The sequence below is a fragment of the Solanum lycopersicum genome, chromosome 1 (genome assembly GCF_036512215.1).
Source record: "Solanum lycopersicum chromosome 1, SLM_r2.1".
In the NCBI taxonomy this organism is placed as follows: Eukaryota; Viridiplantae; Streptophyta; class Magnoliopsida; order Solanales; family Solanaceae; genus Solanum; species Solanum lycopersicum.
In genome coordinates, this window is record NC_090800.1 from 53,254,200 (window position 1) to 53,275,440 (window position 21,241).

Consider the following 21,241-nt stretch of genomic DNA (forward strand, 5'->3'; position numbering starts at 1 on the left):
CCGGTGTTGACTTTACCAGAATGTACCAAGAATTTTGTGGTATATTGTGATGCTTCCCGAGTGGGTTTGGGTTTTGTCCTTATAGAACATGGGAAGGTGGTAGCCTATGCCTCTAGACAACTAAAGGTGCATGAGAAGAATTGTCCAACTGATAATTTTAAATTAGCGGACGTAGTGTTTGCTTTGAAAACATGGAGGCATTACTTGTATGGTGTTCATTTGGATGTGTATACCGACCATAAGAGTCTTCAATATGTGTTCACTCAAAAGAAGTTAAATCTCCGACAGAAAGATAGTTGGAATTATTGAAAGATTACGACATGAGTGTTCTTTACCACCCGCGACAAGGCCAATGTGGTTGAGGATGCTCTAAGTCGTATGAACATGGGTAGTGTATCTCATGTAGAAGACGGTAAGAAATACCTAGTAAAATATGTTCATAGGTTGGCCCAATTGGGTGTTCGGTTAAAAGATTCCCCAAATGGTGGTTTTATGGTTCATAGTAACTCCGAGTCGTCTTTAGTAGTTGAGGTGAAGTATAAGCAACATCATGATCCGCTTATGATGGAGTTGAAGAAATCGGTACTTAGCAAGTTCAATTAGTCATTCTCCCGGGGGGTATGGTGTTCTTAGGTACCAAGGTAGATTGTGTGTACTGGATGTTGATGATTTAAGGGGAAAGATTTTGGAAGGGGCTCATAGTTCCCGATATTTTATTCATCCGGGTGCCACCAAAATGTATCGTGACCTTAGAGAGATATATTGGTGGGATGTCTTGAAAAGGGACATAGCGGGGTTTGTAGCTAAGTGTCCAAATTTCCAACAAGTAAAAGCCGAGCATCTAAAGCCGAGTGGTTTGACTCAAACAATCGGATTTACTACTTGGAAGTTGAAAGAAATTGATAAGGACTTTGTTTTTGGTTGCCTCGAACCCTGAGGCAAAATGACTCAATTTGGATAATAGTGGATAGATTGACGAAATCTGCTCACTTTATCCCCGTCAAGTCTACTTATTTAGCGGAGGATTATGCAAGAATAACATTGATGAGATAGTGAGCTTACATGGGATCCCTTTTTCCATCATATCAGATAGATATGCACAATTCACTTCTCGTTTTTGAAGGTCTTTTCAAAAAGGGTTGGGTACTCAAGTGAAGCTTAGCACAGCTTTTCATCCCCAAGCAGATGGTCAGTGGAGCGTACTATTCAAACCCTAGAAGACATGCTAAGAGCTTTTGTGATAGATATTAAAGGTAACTAGGACAATCACCTACTATTGATTGAGTTCTCCTATAAGAATAGCTACCATTCAAGCATTTCCATGACACCTTTTGAAGCACTCTATGGTAGGCAATGTAGGTTTACGGTTTGGTGGTTTGAGGTTTGTGAGTCTTCACTCCTTGGTCCCAAAATTAAATATGAAGCTTTGGAGAAGGTTCGGGTGATAAGGGATATGTTTAAAACAGCTTATAGTCGGCAAAAATCCTATGTCGACAATAGAAGAAGAGATCATGAATTCAAAGTAGGTGATATGGTGTATTTGAAGATTTAATCTATGAAAGGGGTGATGAGATTCGATAGAAAGGGAAAGTTAAGTCCCCGATATGTGGGTCCGTATTAGATTTTGCAATGGGTCAGAAAAGTTGCATATGAGTTGAAATTACCTAGTGAACTAGCTTCGGTTCATCCGGTATTTCACGTCTCCATGCTTAAGAAGTGCATTGGCGACCCCGTATCCATTCTCCCCATTGAAGGGTTAGGTGTGGATGAGAGTATCCTATGAAGAGGTTTCAGTGGAAATTCTAGATCATCAAGTCAAAAAGTTAAGGAACAAAGAGGTGGCCTCCATAAAAGTCCTATGGAGAAACCACCTTGTTGAGGAAGAAACATGGGAGTCCGAGGCCAATTTGAAGTCCCGTTATCCTCATCTTTTTCCTCAAAATTCTATCCAAAGTTGATTTTAGAAATAATTCTCTTAAAATAATAAATAAATTTGAATTTATCTTGTTTTGCTAAAATGTGCATATTTATGGTAAAGGTTCATGCTAAAATGATTTTTCATGTGAAAGTGCTCTTTTGCATAGCTTGTACTTAATTGTGTTTTGTGTATTGTTGCCCCCGTAAATTGGTATTGAGCATGATGTTTTGAAGAATAAGTGGCTTGATGATCATGTTGAGCTCATATTAATATTGAGAAGGTAGTTCCTCATGTTGTGATGTTGAGCTCTTATATGTGGTAAATTGTGATTTGAGTTGCTATAGATGACCAAGGAGCATCACGTTGGCTTTGAAGCAGCTGCATGGTACTGGCATTTTGTAGACGTGGTTCGGTTATTCCTATTTGTCAAATTCCATGTTTGTGTGTTGAATGGACTTGTGAATTACACCTTTAATTTTTAACTCATGTTGTTTATATGTTTCTGGTTGGGCTGCTAGTATTGAGTCTCCTAATTTCCCCTACAAAAGATTTTTACTGTCATTCGGGGACGAATGTTCCTAAAGGGGGATAATGTAACACTTCGAAAGTCCATGACCTAATCTAGAGATTCATATAATGAACCAACACTTCAAAAACTGTTTATTTACCTGAAATACTATATTTAAAGTATTTAGGAAGTGTTAGAGTCAAATGTCAAGAAATGACCATGACGTTCGATGATTGTGAAATATGCACTCGTGTGCCTTGGCATGTTGCATAGAGGTTTAAGAGTCGTAATTTAATGAAAGTTGGTAAAAAGGCGTTACATATATAGAAGAGAGTATTTAGGGTTGAAATGTACAGGTACGACTCCCCAAGGGCCACCCTAGGGGTCCTTGAGGAGGACCCTTCCATTTGGACCCAAAAGTTGTCAATTGACAGTGTACAACCACGAGCCAAGCGAGGAGTCGTCGTTTGATCGACGCTCCGTAGATGGCCTCATAGGTTGACACTTATTCAATTGGCCTGGATGCTCCAAAAATCAAGTCTCTGTCCCAAACAACGACCAGCAGCACGGGGCCGTTGATGGGACTACAAGGCATAGGTCGAGGAGTCGTCGACTGGGTTTGTTTTGCTGTCAAGTTTTTAAGTTGGGGATTTGATCAGTTAGTTAGTTAGTTAATTAATTAAGGGTTAGGGGGTGGTTAATTAAGTTAGTTGAAGGACTATATAATACCTAAGCCTCATTAAACTAACCTAACACCCCACAATTCCCAAACTCAAATCCTCTCCAACTTCTCTCTTCTTTCTCTCTCTATTGCAAGACCCCATTGAAGAACAATTCAAAGCTTGAGTAGGACTTAAATACTTCAAATTTTATCCATCAAACACTAAGTAATCCTAAGGTATGAAAGATCTACACTCTTGGGATCTCTTTCCCCAAAAGGCTCTTGAATTTGGGTCAAAATGATGAAATTGGATAATTTTAGTAAATTTGGAATTTTCATCCAATTGAGGGGCATAAATGATGAAAATTAGTAACGACAAGAGTAAAAATAATTTCCTTTTAAGGTAAAAGACATAGTAAATCAATAAATAAAATTGAAAAATATTTTTACCCTTTCCACTTTAAATAAAAGTGTTTTACTGTGTCAAACCCTCTCTAAATCCATCTTTAACCCGTTTATCTTTTCGGATTACCTAAAGAGTCCCTTGGATTGCAGATAAGGCATCAAAACCTCTTATAGATAGACAGAAGAGTAAGAGGGAGAGTTTTGAAAGAGAGAAAAAATGGCTTCTTTGTCAATGGGAAGTTGGGTATGTTCAGGAATAGGAAACCACAGACCATCCGCTTCGCTTTCTCTACGTACTGGTTCTTCAACAACGACTACTTCTGTTTCTTTGAAAATGGCTGCTAATGCCTCTACTCATTCTGGGTTGCTTCACTGCTCTTTTCTTCCTTCCTCTGCACTCTCTACATTATCTTCTTCAACATCCTTTTCTGGTAAGTTCCATAAATTCTCTATCTTCCTTTTCAATTTTGATGTGGAAATTGAAAATGTGAATTAGAGATTTCAGTTGTTATTTGAATTGGTAATGTGGGGTTGTTTATTGATTCCTGTTTTAGGCAGGTAGTATTTTCATTTGAATTGCTTCTTTTGAGAACTCCTTAATAGGCAATTATTCGCTTGTGTGTATCTTGAGTCCTGTTAAATTATATACACTCTTTGAAGGTACAAGGGGGAGACAAGAGTAGGTTGCAATTCTTCATTCTGATGTTTAGTATTCCATATAACACAAATTTGTAGTGTCTATTTGTGGTCTGACATTGCTGTGCTATTGAAAAAAAGTGAATCGTATTTCTGATTTTATAGTCAAAATCCATTGGTTAAAGCTAGATTATAAAACAATTGAACCAAAAAAGTTTCAACAAAGAGGAGACCTTTAAGGTCCAAAAGACATATGATCAATTTCATATTAAATTGGCATGATGAATAGTAGCGAGCTAATGGTTTAATATGTGGTGTAGGTTCATCATTTGGCATTGGCTTCAATTCCAACATTGGAGTGAGCACCACTAAAAGGCGTGGCCTGGTGGTGCAGGCAAAGAAGTATGCTCTTTGTCAGACTAAGAGGAATAGGTCGAGGAAGTCGTTGGCTCGAACACATGGTTTTCGCAAGCGTATGAGCACCACCAGTGGCAGAGCAACTATCCAGCGAAGACGTGCAAAAGGCCGATGGGATCTCTGCCCAAAGTCTTCACCTAGAACTGGAAAACGAGCTTAATGTTTATTGTTTTCTTGCAACTGATTTTTGTTGGTAATATGTTAACTATCTTTTTCAGAATTTTGGGCTGCTGTAATTTTCATCTGTTTTATTTAAAGAACTAATTTACTAGTTTCCATATTTTTGTATTGTCCACTCTTTCATTGATTGGTTTTTGCTTTCTCCTTCTGATCTTGTTCATGAGTCTGGTCAACAAATCGACCCTGAGAAATTTGTAGACTCAGCAGGTTTTCATTTGTCTGATTCATCATAGGGCTTTTTCAGAGGTCTAATGTTTTCTTTTGTTTTCCATTTGTCATTGGAGAAAGTATTATAAGAAAGTTGCTCCACCAAAGAGGGGAATATGAGACTGACATGTTGAGGTGTTTTATGGACATCGATCGAACAAGGCCCTTATGTAAGGGTGCTATATTGTTCTCACAAATCATTCTTCACATGTTGGGTGAGCTTGGATTGTAACTGCAGTTATTTGGAAATTTCAGAATTGCATTTGTGTTACTAAATTTTGCTTCGTAACTGAGGATTTTACTAGTATGCTGCAGGATCATCCGGCTGTTGGCATGTGTAAGTTGAAATACAATTTAGAAATGTGCCCCAACCGAACCAGAAACCGACCTGTCTATGGTTTTTTTCTATAAATTAGTAGCTCGGAAAAGACAATATATGTAATATTCTATTTCTCATCAATTTGGTAATGCCGGACGTAGGTATAAGAAGCATACTATCCTAATGCATGAGAAGTTTGTATGAGCGAAATATTCACTTTATTTAGTAGACTTTGGTGTTCAGATCAGATATCCAGCATTAGTGAATTTTTTTTCCCATATCAATCCTTTTTGTTCCATCAAAGGCAAATCACAATTCTTATCTTGTTTTCACTATATGAAACAAATAAAGCGTTATTTACACTTGGAAGTACTTCTATTTATAGGATTCAAACTCTGACATGACTCATGAGCTTTTAATTGCTCTAATATGCATTTCTCTAAATCAACTAAATGACTAAATCTGCAAATATCATAAGCTCACTTCTACATAGCCTTAGTATGAAAAATAAAGAAAAACGATAATGGGAGCAACATTTTTCTAACCCAATCTAATATTATATATTCGTTTTTGTTTACCACAAGTTAGAAAGTCAAAGGGTGTCTTTGATAGGAGTGAAAATGTTTCAAATGAATTTTTTCTAAAAATTGTGTTTTAACCTTTTAGGAAAATAAGTGATAACAATTTTGGGGGTGGAAGCGGAATCGTGAGAAGAGAGAGAGAAAATTACAGTGGAGAAAAGATGATGATCTTATTATGACGGGAAGCCTTCTATTTATACAACAATTTTACAAACTTAGCCAATAGAAAATGAACGACATGCTTTACACTTGGCCTTATATTATTTGGCCGATACAAAACGACAAAATACTTTAATAATAATGGCCTTTTACTTTATTTATCACTACTTTTTAGATATGGCCAAAATGCATTATTTCCTAGAAGTTTTAGGTCTAATCTAAATTCTTATTTTACTTTTTGAAAAAAAAACAAAATTAAAGAAGTAAATCTAGCTAGAGTATTTTATCAATTTTATTAAGAACTGATTATGGAGTATTATTTTTCCTATTATGACTTGTGGTTTGATGAGAAAACGTTAAAAAATAATATTTAACGTCCATTTGGATGTATTGTTAATAACATAGGTGATTCTTTTGTATTTTTAGCCTGAGAAAGAATGTAATGAAGAATTCCAAAATGTTGTTGTACAAAATGGCTAAATGGTTGTACCCCCATTAATGGTTCCACCTACATTTTGTGATGTGCAGTGAGGGAGGCAGAAGAAGCAAGAAGCAGCTCCAATGGCGTCGGGAGTGATGTTCATATTGATACCGGCAGGCTTAGGTGTTGTGAGTTGTCTCTTCATTCTATTCTACGTTTCCTTCACTTCCAATTTCTTTATCCACTCCCACCGAATCCATCTCACATTCAACTCTACCCTCAACAATTCATTTGTTGCAAATCCAACTATTCAGACACATACGCATGTGCAATTCAATGGTATGACCACCCCACTAAAATAATTTACTCTCGTTCTGGGTGTAACCTATTCTGCACTAATTTTCTACCTTTTAATTCAAAATATTTGGGGTTTGATATTATGCTTAAAGATTGTTTCCAACTTCTTCATTTGACTGGATAGATAGATGTATTATGAGCTATTTCAGTAGATTGTTGATGTATTGATTGATTTGCATCTTCAACTGCTTATAAGAAGCTAAGGAAATCAATTAGCAGAATATGAAATTACAGATAAATGGGGTTGACAGAAATGATTTCCAATAATAGAAGATGACAATGTTCTGTAACCATGCATACAAGGATATTCTCAGGACACATTGTTGGACTTAGACCCTTGATTGACATAACGTAAAAATCGAAAAGGAAAATAAAATAGAACTCCAAATGGTATGCAAGATTTCACTTCTCTCTTTGTTTTCCTTTTTCACCTCAAACTTTGAGTATGACTATACTAAGCTGAATCTTAAGTAATTACGTTATTTTTGGAACGTTAGGAAAATCTTGTGAAGCAGGAAAAATTGGGCCACTGTTTTAAGGTGCCTTCTGTCATCGGAACTGCCTGTCCTCTCATATTTTGTTCTTTTTCTGTATAATTTCAGATGAGTGCAATTATTTTCTGTAATAGATGGCACATAAAAACATAACCCCCTTGTGGGTCCTCTAAACTCACAATGTAGTTATTCATCAGCACAACTTAGGGCTCTCTTTAAGCAACTGTTAGAAACATTTAGCATCACAACTATATTCTCACTTAGATGTCTAAGGAATCCCAGTTTTGATTATTTAAGCCACCTAATATCACAATTATATTTGTTTATATGTGTATATGTAAATAAATAAAACCTTTGGCACCCAATGTCTGTTGTGAAATGTCTTCACAGGAATTCCCAGTTTGCTAGAGCCACTGTGTGGGTTAATATTTTTATACTTCCTCACACCTGAAGTGCAATCTTTTTCTCACTTTACCATGTTTAAATGTTATACAGAAACCTTTCTATCTGGGAGACATGTCTTACAAACTACTATCGCCTTGAGGGTTGCATTAGTTTTTTTTGAGTTTTCTCTGGGACTGTGCAAAGGAGACCTTTTAAGAACTTACCCGCTATTGTAGTGACTTACAGAAAAGGATAAGTAAACAAGATGACAATGTAACATTTTCTTGTTGTGTTCTGTCTTATTATGTTGATTAAGCACGGCCTGTAGATAGGTATTCCAGTCTATTTTTGTTCAGTTATCCACTGGTTGGCCTATTTATAAGTTATACTAACATGGAAAAACCAGTATATTTGACCCAGTTTACATTTGAAAAACTAAATAGATTGTAGTGTAATGCAATTGTGGAGTCCAACCATGTCCTTTTGGCCTTCTTTAAGTTGTATCTCTTTGCCATATTGATAACTACCATTTCTTTTCTTAAGATTGACGAGTAGATAGTATATTCTGAAATAATTATAATCTATGAATGCTATAGTATCTGCTGCAATTGTAATTGCCTTCAGCCCGACAATATTCTGTCCTGATTGGCATTTTGGCAGGGTTTGTCAGTCCCGATTACTGTATTGTCTGAGATTTGTCGCTTATTTGCTGTATCTAGAAATGATTGGCTTTAAGTTTCAGGAAACCATGTGAATGACAATGACGTATTCCATGACAGAGATGCCTTTGTGGATAACTATGAAGAAATGAATAGGAGCTTGAAGATATATGTTTATCCTCACCTAAAGGATGATCCCTTTTCCAATGTACTCTTGGCTGTTGATTTTGAGCCAGGTGGAAACTATGCAAGTGAAAGTTACTTCAAGAAAGTTCTCAAGATGAGCCATTTTATTACAAGGGATCCTTCCAATGCCGATCTCTTCTTTCTACCTTTCTCAATTGCACGATTGCGACATGATCCACGAGTGGGGATCAATGGTATTAAAGACTTCATAAAAAGCTACATCTTCAATATTAGTCATGAGTACCCTTAGTGGAACCTAACCAATGGGGCTGACCATTTCTATGTTGCCTGTCATTCTATTGGTCGTTTTGCCATGGAGAAAGTAGTTGATGTTAAGATCAACACGATCCAAGTTGTGTGTACTTCAAGTTATTTCGTATCAGCATATATTCCACATAAAGATGCATCATTGCCACAGATTTGGCCAAGGCCAGGTGGTAACCCAAATTTTGCACCTTATAAAAGGTCAGTTGAGTCTTTCTAGTTATTTACTTATTTCATGCTTGTGTTTCAGATTGGAACTACTTACCTGAGGTTAATATCAAAATCATTTATTAAAAACTACATGAAATCTTACAAGATACCTTTGTTTATTTTGTCATATAATCTTGGAAAACTTTTACTGGGATTCATCGTATCCCCAACTATGGGAAGCTTTTTATTGACATTCATCATATGCCATTCTTTCTGGTGTCGGGCATGTTAAACCTTATTAGATTTTACACCTGTCTGTGAGGGTTTGAATTCCTTCAAGAGATAACCAATCATCTTCCCTTGATGATAGGGATGGAGGTTAAATTGAAGTGGGAGCCCTTCTACAAGGGACTTTGCTCCAAGGGTTTTGGATCTGGGTGAGGGTCGATGTGTAGCTAGGGGAGTTGCAGGAGTAATTCCATTTCAAAAGCTATAAGTCCTAGACTAGGAAAGAGATTTGCTTGGTGTTAAGTCAACTCTACTAGATGCAGTTGCCCAAGCCTGCAGACTGACTTGTCTTGTGCCAAAATCTGTTCATAGAACTTCAAAGCAATCAAATCCAATTTTCAGTTAGACATTTTTATTGTTATAACCTTTTTTCTTAGTTCCATTTTCATGGCTTAATATGGTCTATGTTTTGGTCTTCTCAGTTATTCCTTTTGGTCATTTGGCTTTTGTGGAGGATTGTCATCCCCTTGGTGTCCCCATATTAGTACATATATCACTGTTACGTATTTAAGAAAATTGTTAGATGTGGACATCACACCAGAACCTAAAGAGATATTTGCGCCATCAAGTATAATAACTATCCCCACATGTTACTTGGTCTTGGGTAGTTTGCTGAGCCTGTGAGGTTATCCAACATAGTGGAACAATTTAAGGTAAGTTTAAGTATATTTGACTGAATTTTTTTCTTTTTTTTTTCTAATAAGTTGATTGTATAACCATATGAACCTGGTGCTTGTCAATAGCACAAAGCTTGATACTAGCCAAAACCTCATTCTCGAAAGGTCTTTGTAGACGTTCTTCTTCTTCAACTGATTCTTGGAATGTTTTCATATGTGAAATCAGGTCTCCAAACATCAGTTTCAGCATATAAGATCTTGTAGAAATCTAATATATCACCTTTAATACACTCTGGATCTGTCATTTCTCCATTTACTTTCAGCTTGTTTATATTATCAAATAATCTTTGAGCATTTGCCATTCCATGGAAAATTATATTTTTGTCACCCTGCTTTAGCCACAATACTGGACCTTTGTCTTCATCTGGATTAGTACTATCAATTTCCCAATCAAATGATTTTCTTCTCAAATGAAGGTCCCGTCCCCAAAACGAAAAACATTCTGCCACTTTAGTTCCTTTATAAACAAATCTCAAAAGCAAATCTGGAAATTGCTCTTCTAAAGGAATGTCGTCAAGCCACCTATGTGTCCACAATTTTACCTTCTTTTATTGCCAACTTTCAGGTTTATATTGTCAAAATTGTCACGACACGGAGCTTCAAGTCACTATGGCACCTATCATAACCCATCGGTCAGTAAGCCAATCCATATCCCGGAACAACCAGTAACATGCATATTGGGCAGAACCAACAACCAACTGGAAAAGTAAAATAATTTAAAGGAAACACAATGGAAAAGAGAACAACAACAATCTATACAACGGCCAAAATACAAGATCCAATCCCACGACCTGGGAACGAAAGTACGAATCTACTATAAGAGTACTAGTCCCAAAAGTGGACCAAAAAGTACATTTTTGTCTTGAATACAAAAGACTAGTCAAAAACTATATATAGATGGAGATTGGTCGAACTAGGACTCCATCATCTCACCTTCTATCTCTGAAAACAGGCTCCAAGAAGGCTCGAATCACCATTGATAGCTAGTGCTCGGATCGGCATCAAGAAAACAGATGCAAAGTGTAGCATGAGTAGCAAAATAACATGTACAGTAGCATCATAGGCCAACTGAGCTGAGAAAGTAAAAACAATATGAAAGCGAGAAAGTAATAGCAACTAGAGGTCACAAGAACGAAGCGATAACGAAAATCCTAACTATATAGCCCACGATCTAGAACAAGGACCATATGGTAAAGTAAAACAATTTGCTATAACCTAACTGACCCTGATAAGCCCAGAAGGTACACTCGTACGTAATTCGAAATTAAATAACTCAAACATACCCCATAAACCCGATGAGTACCTATGTTGCTCAGACTCTTCAAAAATGCCAACGGGTGCGTGTCGGATTCGCTAAAGTAGTGTGTTTTTTAAGAATCCGTGACGGGTGCAACATCAAAAGTGAAGAGTCCGCGCAACTAAGATGAGAACACAAAGAGCTAAAGGTGACACTAACTAAGTCTAGTGTATTCTAGAACTGAAATGGTCATCCTTGGACTCAAACCACGGTGAAGGCATCCCAAAGAACCTAATAGAATCACCAAGTCATGGCTAGATCTCGACTAATAGAATTGATACCCATACTTAAATTGTGGCTAATAGAAATACGCCCAGACCTCGAACCATGACTAATAGACATGCACATGAACCTCAAACCGCATCTATGAATTATGCGCATCACAGCGCATGAACCTCAAACTGCGGCTAGTAGACTCTGAATGTCTCCCAATCATACGCTCTTCTCAATATAGGAAGATACCATAGAGCAAAACCATCTTCAGAGTCAACGGGAACCCACTCTAGCTCGAGTCCCAGACCTAACCCAACACAACCAACAAGGCCAGAAATCGCCAAAGAACAAATCAGGGTCGAAACATAAGAGAAGTTATGGATGAACAATTACAAGATTTGAGTTGTGGTCTAGAGAAGGATTCATAATATCATACCCAAGTGTGTTATATCGGTCTACAGAGAGTTAAGTTGTACGAAGTGACGTTAGAGAATTTCTATAGCAAAACGGTTCCAAATCGCAAGTCTAAGGAAATCACTAGCCTACATCTAGGCTAACCAAGAACAAGCTACCAATCAATACAACCAACACTAAAGATACCACAACACACGATACCATCCACGCAACCAAGTAGGCATGCTCAATTTCCGAAACTATCCGAAAATAAGGCTAAGGCTAAGGCATGCGGTCTATCACTTTAATATGATACAAGCTAGACACCCCACCCAAAGCTAGCTAATCAATTACTAACACAAGCTCAATCAAAAGACCGGTCTCAAAGTTGACCGTGCACACTTCAAATCCACTAAAACAAAGCTTTACCCTTCTGAACCACCTCCATTTGCTGCCATGCTATCAAATAAGTGATCATAACGTCAATAGAGATGTTTTGACACCCAAATCGCAATAATTGGAGATGGGCCCAAAAAAAGTCGAAATGGCATTGTGGGACCCACACCGGGAATCCCAAAATTGACTTTGTCAATTCATCCCAATCTGCTCAAGGAAGTTGTGCCCCAAAAATGGTCACAGTTTGAGCTTCTAAACAAGCTAAACGGTTCATACAGTTAAGCTATCACAAAATCACCATTAAAGAGAGAAAGAAGGGTTTCCAAGACAAGCATTTACCTCTAATCCGATTCCCCCAGTCTCATGGTTCCAACACGTAGCTCCATTAATTCCTGACCTAATGAGATGAAAACAAGCTCAATCACAGCTCTAGAGACCAAGACATAAACTTCACCAATTTGCACATTTGATTAGATTTTTCGAGAATGCTCTTTTAAAACAGACCACTTAAATGACTTCTGATGGAGGTTGTCTCAACAAAAAGTGGATCTCACACCAAAAGCCCTAAGATCCGCACCAAAGGTCCTAGACCAAACTTGATATTTCGTAGTTAGCAGAACCATCATAGTTGCATTCTGAGGCTGCCGACTTGAATTTTGGACCGAAGTCTGCAGTACAAGTTTCAAAGCTCCAAAACACGAAAACTCGCACAAAACGAAACGAACCACCAAGTGACAAAACTGTGAGTCTCATGTATAAAAAATGACTAGGGGCTGCTCTAGGAAAGTTCTAAATGCCTAAAATAACACAAAAAGAGGAAATGACCTAGACGATCATTACAAAAATTTCATCACAGAGGCCCACAATGTATTTCCTAGCAGAAGCCATCAACACTTTTAACATTGTTGGTGCACAATTCATCTCCTTTACCATATTTAAGAGTAATAGTATTTTCCTGTAAGTTATTTGTTCTGTCATTAAACCTCTAATGCCATTTTAATAAAACTATTGTGCTGCATCTTCAAATTCTTGATTCTCAATCCCCCAGTTTTTTTGCCTCTTGTATCAGTTTCCTGTTTCACCAAATAGAGCTTTCTCTTGTTTTGGCCCCCTTCTCGTAGGAAATTTCTTCTAATACTTTCAACCTTTGAAAGCATGGGAAATAAGGAAATAATGAGTGGGAATTCCATTGAGAAAATTGTCAGTATGTGTTAGCCTGCCTCTAAAGGATCTGTACTGCTTTGTCCATATTTATTCAATCACCCCTTGCCATACAACAATATCCTTCATTTTTGCACCCAAAGGCATACCAAGAAACATATGTAGAAGGATCAATCCTACAATATAAGATGGCAGCCAACTAATGGATGATGTGATTAGCATGGGGTTTCTTTACATTTCCTTAGCTTCTCCTTTTTCCCCCTTGCTTGAGATCTATTCAACAAAGGTCATCAATCAATTTGGTCTGATGTATGCCAGATGTTCCTCCTGACAACCTTCATCAAGGAATGTTCTGACCAATTCATCTTGAGTTGGACCTTGTATGTGTGCCAATGCTCATTCTTTTGTGCAGAGAGGGAAAAACTGGTAGATGAGCAAGCACTTTAACCCGGCTGGTAGTTGTCTGATATTGTTACACCCATCTTTATATTGTTTGAAGTGTGTACATGTAACCCTACTATGTGAAAAGAGGGTACATAGCGAAAAAGAGAGGGGGGCCAGGGGGGAACTATTCCAAATCTTAACAAAATTTTCTTTCTTTGTCAAGTTTGTTGTGCACTATCAATGAAAATATTCACTCTGCACTGTTAGAGTGTCACGACCCAAATCCGGGCCGCGACTGGCACCCACACTTACCCTCCTATGTGAGCGAACCAACCAATCTAAACCTTAACATTTCAATGTAATATCAACATAAAGTAATGCGGAAGACTTAAACTCATTAATAAAATCAGTAACTATTATTATTCCCAAAATCTGGAAGTCATCATCACAAGAACATCTATGATCAAATTACTAGACTAAGAGTATTCTAAAAGCTAAAACAAGTAAAAGCTAGTCCATGCCGGAACTTCAAGGCATCAAGACATGAGGAAGAAGATCCAGTCCAAGCTAGAAGCATTAGCTCACCCTGAAGATCCGATGTGACGAAGACTGGCTAGAATTGTGGTTGAGTTGAAGATGACGGTATGTTTGTTGCACTCCACAAATAAACAAGAAGAAAACATAAAAGTAGGGGGTCAGTACAAACACAAGTACTGAGTAGATATCATCGGCCAACTCAAAATAGAAAACAGTATGTATTAAGCAATATCATAAAATCAACTAATATTCTTAGCATGCAGCATTTACAGTTACCATAACCCTTGGTTACAACACCAAGCACGTTAATGAGGACTCACACCTCCTCATCATACTCATTTGGGAATTTAGTTCATTAGATTGGATATATTAACATATTTCAAGATTCATTATCTTTATTCCCCTCGTGTCAGTACGTGATACTCCGCTCCTCAATATACTATCCTGGTGTCGGAACGTGACACTCGATCCATATTCTATCCTGGTACCGGAACGTGGCACCCGATCCATATTCTATCCTGGTGTCGGAACGTGACACTCCGATCCTCATATACTATCCTGGTACCGTAACGTGGCACCCGATCCATATTCTATCCTGGTGTCGGAACGTGACACCCGATCCATATTCTATCCTGGTGTCGGAACGTGACACCCGATCCATATTCTATCCTGGTATCGGAACGTGGCACCCGATCCATATTCTATCCTGGTACCGGAACGTGGCACTCGATCCCCTAATCTTACCACTTTCGTTCATCAAACCTTCTTTTATACCAAGGCATCATCATTAACAAAGTAGATTAGGGTTTCTTTTCAAGATTTGGGGTTCAATAGCTTCATCATGCTTATTTATTCACAATTACATAATCACATCATTCATGCAAGCATACAATTAAGCATATAGAAGGTTTACAATACTACTAACACATATCGTTCGCTATTAAGAGTTTACTACGAATAGCATGAAAACCATAACCTACCTCCACCGAAGAATTGAAATCAAGCAAGTTAATCCTCAGAGCTTGGTGCTTTCCCCTTCTCTCGATCGTTTCTCTCTCTCCCTTCTTGTTCTTTCTATTTTCTTATTTCAAACCCTCTTTCTTTTACCCTAATTAGTGTATAATTAAGGATAAAAGATGACAATAATGCCCCACTAATTAACTTAAGGTTACCTCTTTTAACCCCCAAGTAATTAGACTTATTAACATTAACCCACTAACTTTATAATTAAGGCAAGAATAGTCAAAAACGTCCCTTAAAACGTATCAAGAAATCCAACCCGGACTGGGATTGCGCAACCTGTGACGGGCCGTCGGGCCTGCGACGGTCCGTCCTGCTGTCCGTCGCATAGTTCAGAAACTTGATTTTGGGTGAATGGCCTGTGACGGTCCGTCACACCTGTGACGGTCCGTCCTGCCACTCCGTTACGAAGTTCAGAGAGTCGATTTTCAGTACCCAATTTCAGATTTTCTAAGTGTTTGGAAACGAGACCCTGCGACGGTCCGTCGTGCCCTCGTTGAGTCCGTCGCCTCAGCCTGTTTTTCCAAAAATAAAATCTGCTGCTCAAGACGACTAAACAGGTCGTTACATAGAGAATCTGTTGGTTTTTTAAAAGATAGTGCAACCAAATTAGTTTGAAGAGTGACTAAAAATATTTTTGTAAGCATAGGAGGTTTTCTTAAATAGCCAAGTTAAAGATATAATTTGTAGAAAATCTGCATAACAAAATTCAAATAAAACTAAAACAATTTAATAGAAATATAAATTTAATCTGTAGATTCATTCTAAACTTAAGCAACATATTATGCTAAAAAATATCTGCACTAATTGAAAGTAAATTTTAACTTTCATTCTTTGCTTTAGCTACTGCAATTAAAAAAAATGCCCCTCAGTTTCTATTGTTTTTTAACTTGCAAATTCTATTTTTAGTATCGATCTCTCTTTATGATTATTTAGTTTTGTGCTTAAAAAATACCCCCAAAACTTAACTTTGTCTCGTCTGAAAGTTTATTTTGAAATTTTCTTAATCCGGATAGTAATAGGATTTGCATGGACTGTTTGTAAGGACTGTTCTTATTTCATCCTTACCGATCAAATTTGATAATTATCGTAGGAGAAAAAAATACAACAATGTTGTCAAAGGAAATTACTCTATTACTAACTCAGAGACATACATTTATATTTATAGTTGCTATTCATAACTGAAAAACAGGAAAAGAAAAATATGCTAATGATTAATGAAAACAAATTTCAACCATAGCTTTTGCATGCATATATTATTCATAACTTTGTTAGCCATGTTGTGGGTTGATGGAGATTCTTGATGTAGAAAAACTCATATTATTGGATGGTTTCAGGAAAAAGCTGGGATTTTTTTGCTGGATCACTAAATTCTCCTGTACGTGAAAAGCTTCTAAAGTGGTGGGGAAATGACTCCGACATCTTTGTGCACTTTGGTCGCCTCGAAAGATCTTATACTGAAGAACTTCTTGGTAGCAAATTCTGCCTTCATGTGAAAGGCTATGAAGTTAACACTGCTCGCATTGTTGATGCGATGTTTTATGGGTGTGTACCTGTGATCATTGCCAACCATTATGATCTTCCATTTGCAGACATATTAGATTGGAAACATTTTTCAGTCATTGTTGCCACACTAGATATCCCTTTATTGAAGAAAATCCTTCGAGGCATAACTCAACAAGAGTATTTAGTATTGCAAAGCAATGTTCTTAAGGTAAGAGAACACTTCCAGTGGCATGTTTCCCCAATTCATTTTGATGCCTTTTATATGGTTATGTATGAGTTGTGGGTAAGGAGAAGTTCTTTAAGGCTTCAATGAACGTTTTACCAGATGATGTCTCCATTCTGATATTAATCACATTTTCCACAGGGTCCCAATAACCCTTTTTAAGGTTCCTTTCCGAGGAAACTATTCTTTTTAGTTATTAGAATGATTTTTACCATAATGTTATAAATATACAGAATGTCTATCTTTTAGAGAATTCTTGGAATCCTAACTTTGGAACCAAGTCAATTTTTCTCTATTTATAGATCGGTTCTCTTCATAGTAAAATCACACATTCAAGAGAAATAATTTGTATTACTAATAAGTTTGTACTATATGGCTTCATAACATGTTATTAGCACGAGATTCTAACCAATTGACAATCGTTTTTTGTCCACTACAAAATTATCCCAAAGGTATAATAAGTTTTCTTAAGTACTTGTTTGTGTTCTTAAAGTACTGCGACGGAAACAATTTTTAAACAGGGTGCAAACTGATACAAATGCCTAATGGTGGAAATGATCTGTACAAGTAATATACCGTATAAGTATGTGTTTATTCATCTCTTCTTCAGAGCAAGATCATTTTTTGTAAGCAAATAATCTATTACTTAATTTTGTTCATTGATGGCAATAATGACAAATAATTAATTTTATGAATTGAATTTGAGAATGTTAAAAAACTATATGCACAAAGGATCAGAATCATACTATCATACTGCTTACATGAACCAATTCATTTATGCTAGAACATATAAACTTTATGAAATTTGATTCAAAAATTACCTCTCAAAGTGTTGGACTTTTAGTAGATACCTTCAAGTGAATCCACAAATTAGACCTTCATGTGACTCCACAAGTTAAACAACGGTTCACTATCTTCTATAGTAATTTCAAGTTTACTTCCTCTCTCAATACTTGGGTGGACAACTATCGGATATAAAACATATTTCTTTCAAGGGTTAGAAGAATTCCTAATTATAGAGATTTCTTTCCCATTGTCATCACCCAAGGTATCCCCTAGACGTAACATGTTGTATAGGACCTCGAGAGGCCCCATACAAGCCACTTACATACATAGACAAGATAATAGAAATCATGATATTAAAACAGATCAGTTCCAACATATATGAGTTTTATAGAGAAAAGCAAAAATATAAACATCGTCTCTAGCCATATAATACATAGGAGTTTATCAGGGCGCAATCGTACATCATGTTCTGAAAAATTGAAAGTAAAGACCAAAAGGGAAACCGGTCTCGGTCCTCAGAATATGAGGGCTCACCAACACTTCAATCTTTTATGTGAGATCCCTAGTCATGGAAGTGCGAATATGTAAAGTTGGACCCAATATTTTAGGAAATGTAGGCAAGAGTATGTGTTAGTACAAAATATGTACCAAGTATGATAGCCATGCATTTAACATTTGAAAACATACTTAAAAGAGATCCCTTCATGAGATGCAAAGATCAAGCTAAAACATGAGATAAAGATTTAGAAAACATGAGTCATAAAACATTTTCAATGCACATAGTTATCATCTTAAACATGTATGAGATATTTCCTTGAAGTAACCTTAGTTCATCATATCCTACTTGTGGGAAGTATCCTTAACCGACATATAATATCATGGGAGCAATCAACATGGAATCCGGTGTCTCCACACCGAAAAAGGGGTGTCCTACTTGCCAAAGTTAAGGACCATGAATTTCTAGCTTATTTGGATCCACTAGCTAATGTCTGTCTAGACAATCCTATGTTGGCTCATAGTTTATGAGACACAGATGATCGCCACTTGTCCAGACAGTTCTAAGCTTAACTTCCATGAAATAGTTCTTGATTATATTCCTCTATCTTTTAAAAGAACATGTGTAATTGCCTCTTGTCTTTCAATAGAGAGCATGTGTAATTACGTCTTGTCTTTCAATTGAGAGCATGAGTAATCGCCTTTTGTCTTTCAATAGAGAGCATGGGTAATCGCCTCTTGCCTCAACATTAGAATAACTCCTTAACATTGGTTCATTTCAGGTGAGAACGTCTTTCAACCTTAAAAACACTTTTTATCTAAGAGAATCCTTTAATAGTAATGCTTTCATGTGTATGTGAGAATTTTTTTCAACAACAAAACAACAACATCAATGATACTACACTCTCAAAGCATCCTTAAAACATTTACATCAATTTCATAAGAATATGCATAATTCTATAATTCACCTTTCATAGTTCAAACCCCTCTTTTAATCATCAATATCTAGAGAACATGGGTTGGACATGGGTTCATGGGAATTCATCATCAAATCATGTAATTATATAAATGCATGCTTGATTATTCATAAAACAATCAAATAAATAAATATTTGAAGTAACCCATGACATGAAAGAAAATCCTAAATCATTGGGGAATTCTAACTTAGTAAAGTGAAGAATTTGGAAACTCCATGCAAGAAATGGTTCCATAGATGAAAACTATCATACCTCAATGCCAAAAGTTTTCCTTCAATGGAGGAATTGAAGACTTGACTAGAAACCTTAAGTTGATCCCTTCTTCTTCAAGATTTCTAGAGAGAGATGTTTTATTTAAAAAGAGAAAACGGCGGTTAAGAGTCGCCACTAAATTTTAAAAGGAAAATTAAGAAAATAATTTTTTCAAAAGATGAAAGCAGATGTCAATTGAAAATATTTGAAGGTTTCGGGGGTTCATATTAGCATTTTGGAAAGGGTTTGAAAAAACCTGAAACGCCCACTAATATGTGGTTATTCGATAATTAACTATTTGACTAAAAATAAGGTGACTTAAATCAACTGAGAGAATGAATAATTTTGAAAGATAAGATCATCTGAAGGGGGAAGGAAAAGATTAAGACATTATATAAGTAGGACACTTTGCAAAATTATTTTTTAAGTGAAGTAAACGATGAATACTTTAGTTATATAGTTAATTCAAAATGTCTGTCTTTTGGAGATTTGAATTTTAAAACCTCAAGATTAATAGAAAATATTGACAAGTAAACAATATAACAGAGAAACTTCTGCCCAAGTCTGGTTTTCTGGCCGCCTGGACAATACTTGAGCCTTCTTTTGTTTTAGGTCTTCGGACATTTAGATCACGTGTACCTGTTTTTGTCTAACATAAAGAAATGTTTTTCTTTGGGCCTTAGGCACAATTCTTCCGCCTGTCCTAAAAAAGTAATAACAATTAAAATGACAAGGGCTTAGGCCCAAAATGACAAAATACATCTTAAATAAAGAGATGTGTTTTTGTGCCCCATTCTTCCACAACACACAATATATACACTTAGTGTATATTGTTGTATATTCTTAGTATGACTTCAAATACTATACGCCAATATTAGTTGGAATTTATCTTCGGATTACACGGCTGGCTTACTCAATAAAATAATTTTGAGGTCTTCATGGCCTCCTTTGAAATGCAAAGGTAGAGTCCATGAGGACTTGGCGAAGTGTAACACTCCGAAAGTCTATGACCTTAGCTAGTGCCTCACATGTTGATATAAGGTTAGTAGCACTTTCTTAAAGCCTAAAATAATGTTAATTAACCATTTAGAAAGTTTTGGATTCAAGACATCACGAAACGTCCATTACGTCCGGAAGCTAGTCTAATTTAACTAGTGAAACGTCCTTAGGTTTCAAGAAGGTTTAGAGGTTTTTTTATGAGGTATAAAACTTGTAAAAAACTTTAAATAGTTAAAAACTTGTATATAGAGTAAAAACATCCAGGTCCGACCCCCAAGGGTTTCCCTAGGGGTCCATGAAGGGACCCCGAACTTGGCCAAGCAAGCTGCCTAAGGCAACAAGAAATTACACATGGGGGGAGTGAGTCAGCGTCGCAAACTTGGGAGGATTTTGGGAAAAACTCAAGTCTGCGTCGTGGGCAGGAAGATGACTTCACTGTCTAGAAAATTAAATTGAAAAATCATGCGGGAACAGCTCCGCATCGCGGACTTGTTCCCCGACGAAAATCTGAAATTTGGATTTGAAGTTTGACTTCATTAAAGGGTCAACTTAAGTGAGGGGTCTTTTGGGTATTTAATTTGGGGTCTATATATTTATTTCCAATCAGTATTCCCTCACATTTACTCACTCAAATCAAATCCCACATCAAAATCCAAAAGCTCTCACCTCTCTTTAGTTTCTCTCCTTATCCATCCTCCATTAAAAGAAGAAGAAAGATGGAAGAAGAAGAC

At 36.7% G+C, this 21,241-nt stretch overlaps 1 protein-coding gene and 1 non-coding gene across 2 annotated transcripts; both read left to right on the forward strand.

Annotated features, from left to right (window-relative positions):
• Window positions 1–3,582: 3,582 nt before the first annotated feature.
• Window positions 3,583–4,825, forward strand: LOC101259190 (large ribosomal subunit protein bL34c). The gene is made up of 2 exons (XM_004229005.5): window positions 3,583–3,923; window positions 4,449–4,825. The coding sequence occupies exons 1-2, from the start codon at window positions 3,710–3,712 to the stop codon at window positions 4,703–4,705; spliced, it is 471 nt and encodes a 156-aa protein (XP_004229053.1). The 5' UTR covers window positions 3,583–3,709; the 3' UTR covers window positions 4,706–4,825.
• A 1,413-nt stretch (window positions 4,826–6,238) lies between these two features.
• LOC104644290 (uncharacterized) lies at window positions 6,239–17,413 on the forward strand. Its single transcript, XR_011221073.1, has 3 exons — window positions 6,239–6,751; window positions 8,390–8,957; window positions 16,610–17,413. It is a non-coding gene; the product is annotated as an uncharacterized protein (transcript).
• The last annotated feature ends 3,828 nt before the right edge of the window (window positions 17,414–21,241 follow it).